Here is a 12,023-nt window from a genome sequence, read left to right as displayed (position 1 = left end):
ACAAACCAATTTCCGAATTAGAAATCTTTCCTTGTAAAAAACATAAATTTTAGAAAAATAGTAATATTTAATAAATATGGTTTTCTAACTTTTCTTTCTTTTATGAACTTTTTCTGAAAAGACCTCTAAACTAGTTGAATTTCAAGAAGAACATTCCTGTCATTACAGGAATTTATCATTATAAATTCATCAATCGTGCGCGTATGCATAATATGTAGAAATAAATGTCCATGACCCACAAGAAAGAAAAGCGACAAGAATCAAAAAGAAAACGGATGGAATCTATGCGTCGCGTATCATACACTTTACGGAAAAGCTTAGCAAACAGTAGAGAATAAAATGTCAGGAAAGATCTAGGGTAGGAGAAAATAGGAGGGGGAAAACGAGCAACGCAGTGTGTAGAATGAGAATTCTCGTACTTGCGATCAGTCTGTCTACACAACTCTCGCTCGAAGAACGCTCTGAACGTGCAATTTATATCTTTATCATTGAAAAGGCAAAAGTTATTTCATCAAAGAAGCAAGATGCTTCGAATAATTGCGGTATTGTTTCTTGTTTCAACCTTTATCCTAACAGTTCAAACAGGTAATGTTATTTTATCTGTAATAAAATACATAAGAACTATCAAAAATGCGAACATATGCGCAAAAATTAGATTTATTTTAAACAAGGAAAACTATTGTGTTTTAATTGAACGGACAGCTCTGTTTAAATTACGTGTGCCTATAAAATACAAAAATATTGGGTTTTTTTCGGAGAATATTAACAAATAATATTAAAAAATCAATAAAATATCTGATATTTATAAAATCTATTTATAGAAATAAAATTGTTTTATACAAAAATATCATAGAATACATAAGACGCATATTTAAATAACAATTTTGTCAATTTCAAAGAGGAAAATTATCTTATTTCAACATTTATTGTAGATATACAAAAAGATTTGTAAAATCATTGTAAATACCTATACGTATATATTGCATATAAGATAAACCAGTGATGAACGTGTCTTAGTATATGAATGATGCAATAAATATTTATAATTACTAAGCTTTATATATATATATATATATATATATATATATATGATATATATATATATATATATATATATATATATATATATATATATATATATATATATATATATATATATTACATACACACGTATTAATATTTAAAATTGGCATTTTTAATATTTATTGTAATAAACAAAAATTTATAAGGAAAACAATTATTTTTATAAAGACTATATATATATATATATATATATATATATATATATATATATATATATTTTTTTTTTTTTTTCATCAGCGATTTTTTAATGATATAGTTAAAATATGCGTCATTAATATTTAAGACTATTTTTTATTAAAAATGTGCTAATAAGAACTGTTTTGATTCATAAAAGAATTTACTATTATAGTAAAACTTAGTTTTTAAACTTTATTTAAATTTAATAAATTTAGTGTTTATTTATGGTAATCAGAAGTTTAATTTTGCCTAGTTATTGATCTTGTTTATTTATTAGTACACTGTATTAGTAGATGATAGCACATGCAATAGAATTATGAAGAAATACAAGTTTGTTTTATTATAATTGTAACTCTTTCTTAAGTATTTTTCTATTTTAAATCAAGCCTGTTCAAACCCGGTTTACAAGCTAAAGTACTTCTATCTTTCCATTGTTTCAATAAAGCGGGATAAAGAGTAAACAAAAAAAGGGTAGACTATCAATTCTGCCTGGATTCAAAGCTTTAGAGTCTGTTTTCTTTTTGTTTACTCCTCTTGCTCTATCGAGGCAACGGAGAGGTGGAAGCACTTTGGCTCACAAACCGGGTTTTGAATAATTCACAATACAACCTGTTTTAAATAATTCATAATATAATTAATTTGGTAGTAAAATTTAACCAATATACACTCATGTCTAGTAATGAATGAGTACATAAAGGGGGCTCTCCAGCTATGTGCGCACACTTATTGTTTGTTAATATTATTAAACAAGGCTAAAACGGTTCACTGTGTTACACAGTGTCACCTGTGTCGCATAGCTGAAAAGTACTCAAAATATAATTTCCTACTGATGTAACTTTATGTATTCAAAATTGTATGTCAACATTCGTTTTATTCTTCAATCTGTATTATATTTAATTAATTTTGAAAGACAATACCAAAAGAAAGAAAAGAAAATACTTGGAAAAAAGGAAGGAAACAAACGGGCAAAAAATAAATACGGAAAATAAAAATTTTATTGTTAATTATAATGTTCTTATATTGCTAATTAAATAAACATTTTACGTTTGTATTCCTTTAACTCGTAAACATTAAATTTTGTACAATTTCAATTGTAATATATTAAAAAAAGACATTTTATTTAATATGTTGCTCATAAAAAGGTCTAATCATTTGTGTAGTTAGAATTTTATGATGATTAAACATTAGGACAATTTTGTTCATACATTAAGACAAGTGCGTTTTTATCGTTTAAACATTGAAATTTTTACATTGTTTAATATTTTATAATTTTTGTATAATAAAATTAATAAAATTAATTTTTGAATCTTTAAATAATTTTTTAAATAATAAAGATGTCAATTTACAAGTTGAAATTCTTAATAAAATTTCTGATTTTTATATAATAAAAATATTAATGTGGATATGTATCTTTAATTGCCAACCATTGGGACATGTACTTTAAAATTTTATATAAAATTAAATATCAATTGTAAACAATATAATAACCATATTATTACATTCTGATGCTGATATCATTGATATTTATTATTATGAAAATTATTCGCTGAATTTTATAATTTATTTATAATTGTCTATAATGTGTCATTTTATGTAACGGAAAGTGAGGGAATTGTGAACATCTAAGGAAAAGTTAAATAAACCTAATAATTATATATCAATTATACACATTTTTATTCCAAAGATACCTTAGTTATTATCAAAAGACATTGTAGTATTTCTTTATGCAAACCGACTTGCAAGTATTCGAAAACGAATTTCAATAACCGCAGAATCGTTAAATTTTAAATATGCTTAATCGATAGTTTAGGTTTAAATTATAAAAGCGTTTTTATTTTTTTTTGACATGCTTTACGAATGAAGATATCGTGGTGCAAAATCCAAATTTTGAAATTTTTATTTAAGACTAGCAAAATAGGCGCGCTACGCGCGCACTACACAGCTTTTGTAATTTACAAATTACAAAGTTACTCGATACATAAATTAACTCTTGATACGCATAATTGTCAAAATCTTTGCAATGACTTTAGCACATGAAGTAAGCACAGCGGGAGAACCAATCAGCATTACAAAAAAGCGTCAACAATAAGTTCTGAGAGATGCGACTATTGATTTAACATGGACTTTTTCAAATAGGAGACCAATAGGACTAGCACGCTAACGCGCACGCTTTTAGAACTATAAATACTTTATTTTCTACTTATTATTATATACACAAGCGCGCGCCATTTGTTTCATTTCATGTTTATATAAAACTAAGTATAAATAATAAAAATTTCAAAAATTAATTATACATTTATGATTAAGACTAATAATAAAGTTCACGATGACAAATGACAGATCATATTCTTGATGACAGATTATGAATAAATAAAAATAGAATATGATTTGATTTATTATTAAATGTCTATAAAATTATCATTAATAAGTAATATACATTAATATCACATTCTTGTAATTGATACTCGCATGTATAATATTATTTTGTTCTTTATATAATCAAAATCTACACAAAACTTAAAATTTAAACATGTTATAATTATTTACTTTATAATTATTTAATATATAATAAAGTTTATATTTAGCACGAGACATGATTGCATTTTTGTATTAAAAGAAATATTATACACGAGTCATCAATTTTCAAACACACGAGATTATCATATTTCAATAACTTCTGAATCGATCAAGTACTAAATACTCTCAAACGATAACTTGTATAATAAAAATGTTTTTATTTTTTTTTTATCCGTGTTCTACGAACAAAGATATCACAATAAAAAGCTCAAACTCAAGTTTAATTGCATTCTTAATTTCTTTTGTTTTTTTATTTAATGATCATTACTCTATTCGCCTTTTTTAATTCCTTTCTCCTTTCTATTTTTTTACCTATTTTACACTCACAATTCTTTTTCCTTTCTTCTAACATTATTTAATTTCTCTTTGTTTCTCTATTTTCATTGCACAGATTTTAAAATCTTTATCAAAAGATATAATGTTTGATTAGAAAAATAAAGAAATTTTCATTTCAAAAACATAAAACCTCAAAATATGATATGATTTTCACCGATTATTTAAAAAATCTTCAAACTCGCGCTCAATTGCATTTTTTATTTTTTTTGTTCCTTATTTATAAATTTTTATCTTTATATAATATACTCAAAGATTATTTTGTTTTACATATATTAAGTGTTGTACAAAAATTACAAATTTTTAAAATTTAATTTAATTTAATTAAAATACCATATAAAAAGTATTAAACAGCATTAAATGTCAAAATACCTTGTGACATTCACCCATTATTAAAAAAATCTTTGAACTCGTGTTCAATTGCATTCTTAATTTCTTTTGTTCTTTATTTAATAATCATTACTTTCTCCGCCTTCTTTACTTCCTTTCTCCTTACTAACAGATAAAAATTTTTGTTGTCTTTGTAAAAGTTGAACTTTTCTCCAAATAGATTTCATAAATTTACTGTTTTTATCCGTTAGTTTTCGAAATTCATTGAGCTAGAATTTCACTAATATATCTGTGTGCTTGCATTTTATTATTATACAATATTTTAAAATATTAAATATTAATTGTATCAATAAATATTTAAGAAGATAATTAAAAAAGTTAAGGCTATGTTTGTGTTGTTTATATATACAGAATATATACATAATATATACATAAATAATTTGAATTATATGACTAACTTGAGACGATTATATAGGAATAATAACTGGAAATACGATCCACGTAACACATGTTGTATTAGAGTCTATATTGCAGAATCTGTGATACACGTAATAACTTAAACAATCTGTACAAAAAAAAGATAAAATAGATAAAATTTAATTAAGGAAATTTTTATTTTTATGACGCAAAATATCAAAATATCACATAATATTAGCACATTATTAAAAAAAAACCTTCAAACTGTTGTTCAATTGATGTCTTCATTTTATTCATCTTTTATTTGAAAATTTAACTTTCTTCAACACCTTAAATTATTTTCTCCTTTCAATTTTATTTCCGTTCTAAACTCTTTCGCTCCATCCTCTTTCCTTCCTATCCTTTTATATCATTATATTCTTCTTTTTTTCTTTATCTTCAGTACACATTTTTAAAAATCTTTAATAAAATAGATAATATTCTATTAGAGAAATGTGCTTCTATTTTTATAACACAAAATATCAAAATATCACGTGAGAGATATTCAACCATTATATCCTTTATTTAAAGATCTTCAAATCTTTATCTTTTTCCTCTTCTTAAATTTCTTTCACCTTTCTGTATTAGTCCCATTTCAAAACTTGTTACTTCTTCCTTCCTTCTATCATTAATTCATTCTGATGCTTTTTTATATCCAACCTCACAATAATCACAGATAGTAAAATATTAGCAGTATATCAACAGTATGCCAGCAAATTCAATTATGAGTACAGAGCAGATTCCTATCCACTGTGTCGTCTTTAGGCTTAGTTTTTGCAATTACAATAGGCTAGTATAATATAACAACTGAATCACAGCAGGATTGAAGCATACCTTGCCATTATGATATAACGGAAAAACACGACAGAAATCGAGCACGATGTGCTGTCATAACGTGACACCAATATACAGGGTGATTCAAAATAACCTATTGGTCCTGAAGCTGGCATATTCGTAATTGAATTCTGAGACGATTTTTCCTTTTGCAAAAATTTGTCCGGAGCTTAGTTTTCAAGTTACAATAAAAATTAGTTAGCGTATGACGGGTCAGGTACAAGTGGTAGATAGGTGCGGAGCGACTCACTGTTACACGCGGGTGTTTCCGTGGGGCACCTCCTGCGCTCAAATGACTGACAAAAGTACATAGACAGCACATTCCTATTTAAACTTTCTCTCTCTCCCCCTCTCTCCCTCTTTCTCTCTCTCTCTCTCTCTCTCTGTCACTTTAATTATGCTACATTTAACTTGTCAAATTTCGATCTCTGTCATCCTGCTGTCAAATATCGGGATGACCGTGAAATTTTCAAGTAAGTTTACATTATTATAATAAATGTACGTCTGCGAATAATAAAATTTAATGCAAATTAGATTACTTAAATGTGCACTGGCAAGTTAAAAGTAGCACTTTTAAAACGCACAAAACGGAAAGAAAGGAGAGAGAGAGAGAGAGAGAGAGAGAAAAAGAGAGAGACGGGGGCCTTTGAATAAGTTTAAGCACGTTTACTTACACGCACACGGCGATCAGCTTATTGTTTCCACGATGTGACAGTTCAATTTAAATTTGTCTTTTATCCAGATCTATTCCTCGAAGTTGTTTCATATTTCATCACATTTACACTATTTACTCTGCACTTGATCGATAAACGCGGAACTACGCGACAAACCGATTGATTGACTTTATTAATTACTATTAATCACTACTCTAATCACTACACTCATTTGATGCGTTAAAATTACTTGAAGAATCACGTGTTTACGTTACGATCACACAACACGTGTTCACTCGACGGTATCAAGCAGTCCATTGGATGTTATTGGTTATGTTGTTACAAGAGTATCGAACGATTGGTTAAAGCCATAAATCAAAATGCGGCAATTTAAAATGAAAATATTGGTTAATACAATTTACATCAATACAATTTATAGTATTTAATTTAATTTAGTATTTCGACTAACCGTAAAAACTGCATTTTGCAGGAACACGATTAGTCGAACCAAGTGACAAATTTGTGGATAAATAAAGCGACCAAATCGGAAAGCGACGGAGAGTCTAACGAACAGCTGTCCGGTGTGTTACTCGCTGTGCGTGACTTACACGTCAAGCCGGTAACACAATCCGGAAATTCGCGCCGACCTATATATACCGGGCCGTCCGCGAAAGCAAGTGTACTAGTGACACATATAGTCACACAACAAGTGTAACAAGGGCAAAACTAAAGAAATATACATTTATATTAACATCGGGAACTCAAGAGTGTCTACTCTCTAACCCGTCAACGCGGTCCTTTCTCGAGTCCTAACTCCTTAGGCGCTGTAATGGTCCTGAAATACCTACCGACGTGCCTAGACCACCACCGGGCACAACAATAAAATTTGGTGGCAACGGTGAGATTATGCTCAAGAAGACGGTATATCCGCAAGTCGTGACGACGACAACTAAGCTGAAACGCCAAGAAGCGACACGCCTTGCAACAGATACAACACCAGCAAAACCACAACGAGAAGGAATTAACAGAAGCAGAGAACCTAAGATCACAAAAAAACGTCAACGAGAATGAGGCATCAGGATCACCAACCTACCTCAACAGCCAGCGCGCCGCAAGCCGAGCCAGCTGAGGAGAAACAAATAAGCAGCACAACTCAACAACATGCGAGTGACCACGGTGATTTTATTGTAAGTTAGAAAATTATTTTTTGTAAATGCTCAAAAGAAGACGCACTTCTGAAAGGGCAAATAGCAACAGACATACAAATGACGTTAGGTCAGACTCTTTATCGTCCTCAATAGAAATCGCGGCAACCGCGTTAGAAGATATTCGCAACGCAGTTAATAGAGTATTAAACAAAATGGCGAGGGACACAAACGACACAAACTTCGTTATAACAAATAGAGGCTTCTCGATAGACTTGCACGATTTTACTCTATTAAACATGGACGGACAAGCCGGTACCTCGACCAGTAACATACCAACGCTCTAACGGTACACTCTCCCGTCGGAACGTCGAAAAATCTAACTGCCGATGCAGCAGAAAGTGGAGCGCAAAATCCATAAAATACTACTTAGCAATACACTGAATTTGAAGTAAATCAAAGAACAAACTACAATTTGCCTTTAACGGAAAATTACCTAATGCATGAATTATTGCACAAAATAAGAGAACTGCGGGTATCTCTTACAGCGCCAGAATTAGAAGCTCCGCCTAGGAAACCAACGCGAGAATCGGTAAGTTTTCACAATTATGCATTCGATCTTTCTTATGGACGATCGATGCATGATATTAGAAATCAGAGAGGATCAACTGTTAGTTTCCTCACACTAAAGGATGCTCGGAATATGATCCCCAATTTAGATGGGACATCTTCACTGCGTGAAAGAATTTTTAAACGCAAGTTCTTTTGCCATGAAAAACGTACATTCTGCGAAAGAACACGCTTTACCCAAGAGCGTACTTTGTACAAAATTCAAAGGGAAGGCCATGACGGACTTTCAAACACGAGACATCTGACATTACGAACAATTAAAAAGAAAATTAGAAAGAGCTACTTAGGCAAATGGAGTTGGAAACTTGCAATTAGAGTTTAACTCTTTAAAACAGAAATATAACGAAAGTGAGCAAGACTTTGGTTGCTGAGTAGAAATCTTGGCAAACGACCTATATGAATTGATAGAAGAGGGCAACGAGCATACCCAAGCGCAACAGCCATCCTAGAAAGCATTAAGGAGCAGGTGTTGCACAACTATCAAACGAAATTGCTTAGAACATCAAACTCCTCGTACGCGCTCATGTTACTCAACGCTAGCAGAGGCGATAACCGGCGCTACCGCCGAAGAGAAAATAAAAAGGCCAAGTAATCGCAATCCGAATTTCTATCAAAAGAATAAATCCAAGTTCCAAGAACGGATTTCTTGATATAAAACACCACAATGCAGAAAATGTGAAAAAACAGGGCACTACGGGCAAGACTGCCGTAGTAGCCGATATGCAAACCGTTTCTCATTACCGAAGCCAGAAAATCGCTCTTATATAAACACATTTGAAAAATTTTGCAATCATTGTAAAAAAAAGGGGCAGTCCCGCAAAAAATGTTAATGGTTAAACAATCAAAGAGACACCCCAACGAAAGAAGTAAAAACCTCATATATACTTCCCATATATAATGTTTGCGAATATTTCCGAGTTAGTGATCCTTTAAAAAAAGTTCAGTAAGAATAAAGTAAGAATAAAAATAAGAATAAGGTAAAAATACTAAGAAAGTGCAAGTAGTGATGTTAAATTTAATATATAAATTATTAAAAAATCTATTTTATACAAGTGCTTGCATTGCTTTAATGTTGAAACGGTAATAGGCAAAAAAAGACGAGCAATAAAGAGCTCAGACGAACAGAGTAGCAAAGAAGAAGAGAGAGATGAAGAAACTAAAAAAACGGCGCGCACTGCCGCCGAGTATCGAGTGTTACATATGCGACACGCGCCGAAGGAAGATACCGGGTTGGATATGATATCTCTGCCCGTAAAAAAGGCCAAAAAAATTGCATTATTTTCTTGCTCGATACAGGAGCAACTATCTCTATTATACAATTAAAAACATTAAGAGATGAAGCCATAATAGAAGATAACCATAATAAAAGAATTAAACTAACTGGGATAACAGGCCATTCAATTACTACACTTGGAAAAACGTACATACATGTGTACGTATGTACAAAATGGAAAAATAAGCCACTTAGTATATGTAATAAAAGATGGCAAGCCTTTAGAGTACGATGGAATACTCGGAGTCTACTTCGTCAGAAAAAATAATATGATGTGCGATTATAGATTGAGAAAAGTAACCATAAGGAAAACAAGTTTTAAATTATTTCCATATCAAAGAATAATGCTAGAACTACGAAGAGAAACTATGGCGCAAATATCGACAAATTGAAATAAAACTAGAATAACGAAAACAGAAAAAATAAAACCAGGAGTTTATATGAGATGTTACTTGGTCGAACCTAATAAGTTTACATGCCTTGCGTGTATATTAAATACCACGGAGAAAGAAATAGAAATCTAAGCACTACAAGTGAATATAGAAAAAATAACGAACGAAAGCGCAATAGAGCCAACAATAAATAATATTGAAGAAAAAGATGAAATAAATAAAGAGACAAGACACTTGTCAAAGAAATAGACGAAAGGAGAGAAAAAGAAATTTATAAAACTTATAAAAATAAAAAAAGTCAAAGTTAAACGACAGCAACTCACAATCAGATGATAAAATAAAGAACAAAAAACAAAAGGCAAAAATCTACTTTAATAAGAAAACTAATGAGGAAAAAATTTGAATAGGAGATCAAGTAATATCATTTTGATGAAACTTTACGAAGAGGAAGATCTAAAAAACTCGATTTTTAGTGGACAGGGCCGTACACTGTGATCAAGAGACACAGCGACATAAACTATACGATAAAGAGAGGCTGAAAGGAAATACGCGAATAGACTGAAATTATTTATTGAACATTAACGCAACGCAAGCAACAAAAAATATATAAATAAATATATACGCAAAAAATAATAATGCAATATTAGGCAATTTAAAGCATGACACAAAAGATATAGCAGATTATTTAGTATTAATAAAACAAGGGATACATCCACGAATAACGCCGGTAACAAGTATAATAGATAGTTTAGAAGAAGCAAACTTGCAATTACCAAAAAGACTTTATTTACTATTTTGAGTTAATATAAATAAACGGTTCGAAATCGAAAAAAATAACTACAATAAACGCATATTATAATGCCGGAAAAGTATTCACAATATTAAAATTTCCTTTAATTTTACATACGGAATATAACGTTTTAAATGTAATCTCGTCACTTATACCAAGAAACGAAAATTAATTTGCTATCTTTGAAATAAAAAATCCGATAATAGCAATAAGCACGGAAAAGCGCTCATATATTACACTCTCGCGAGACAATTTACGTACATGTAAAAATATAGATAAAAAATACTTATGCAAAGAAAATTTTCCAATACAACGCATAAGCACTGACCCAATTTGCGAGAAAGAGATATACGTAGAAAATAAAATACAAAATGGTAATTGCAAAATAAAGTACATAATTTCGAATAATACGATTTGGATACCACTAACAAAGGGAGGACGCGGTGATTCACTCTGGGATTTTAATCCCAATTTTTTAAATTATTTTAGAGATGAAAAAAAATTTTTGTCCCCCGGCGTTTGATTGAATAGGCCTTAGTTTTGGAGTAATAAATTTGTGAAAATTGACCATACCGCAGCGCACCATATGAGTCTTCCCGATAACTCTCCTTCCAACCAGTGCAGTTGGCTCTGTGAGTTAAATGCCCTCTTCACAATCATAAGATCCGGGTTTGCTCCCGGAGATGGGCAATAATTCTTTATTAAATGAGTGTTTTTATTTATGTTTATTTAAATAAAAAATGTTTATTTAAATAAATAAATTGGAATTGAAATTCCAGGGTGAGTCACCGCGGTTTCCTCTTGTAAGTAATCCACACTCGTGACTATACTCAGCAATAAGGAAACAACAAATAGTTGTTCAATCTAAAGACTACGGAAGAATAAAGAAAGCGTTTAAAAATACAGGAAGAATTACGTTAAAAAATAATTGCAAATTAATAACACACGAGATAAAACTACAATTAGCAAAAATACTAAACGAGGCAAAAATTGAGGCATACATGCCAGAATATAATATCTCATTACCAAAGAGATAATACATGAAAAAATATATATATCAAATAAAAATAGAAAGAATAGTTCAAGACCATTCAAAGTTAAAAGATTTAGAAACAAAATTAGAAAAACTAAATGAGGATCTTGACATTCCGTATTTTTAATCAAAAACCTTTATTTACCTTATGGCAACAAGCGGCGTTACTATGTTAATAATCGTAGCAGTTGTAACAGTGCCTGCGTTGCGCCCGGTGCGAGCTCTACATTTTGCGCCCCTCCCTTCCCTAATACCTATATATCTAATATCCCTATCCTTAATCCTATAATAAAAAATTGAACGTTTGAATTAAAAAA

General features: G+C 30.3%; 1 protein-coding gene across 2 annotated transcripts in view; it reads left to right on the top strand.

Moving 5' to 3' along the window:
• The first annotated feature begins 378 nt into the window (after positions 1–378).
• The window catches only part of LOC105195946, a 113,413-nt gene continuing 101,768 nt past the window's right edge, over positions 379–12,023 (top strand). Inside the window, exon 1 of one of the 2 annotated variants that reach the window (XM_039447827.1) lies at positions 379–542. In XM_039447827.1, coding sequence (XP_039303761.1) covers positions 404–542 — 139 coding nt within the window. In that variant the 5' untranslated portion in view covers positions 379–403. Of the gene's footprint in view, positions 586–12,023 lie in introns of both variants that reach the window. The other variant, XM_026133075.2, reaches the window with a different exon arrangement.

Source organism: Solenopsis invicta, chromosome 4 (genome assembly GCF_016802725.1).
Source record: "Solenopsis invicta isolate M01_SB chromosome 4, UNIL_Sinv_3.0, whole genome shotgun sequence".
Classification (NCBI taxonomy): domain Eukaryota; kingdom Metazoa; phylum Arthropoda; class Insecta; order Hymenoptera; family Formicidae; genus Solenopsis; species Solenopsis invicta.
Note: the sequence above shows the minus strand (reverse complement) of the source record. Positions and strands in the feature narration are given on the sequence as shown.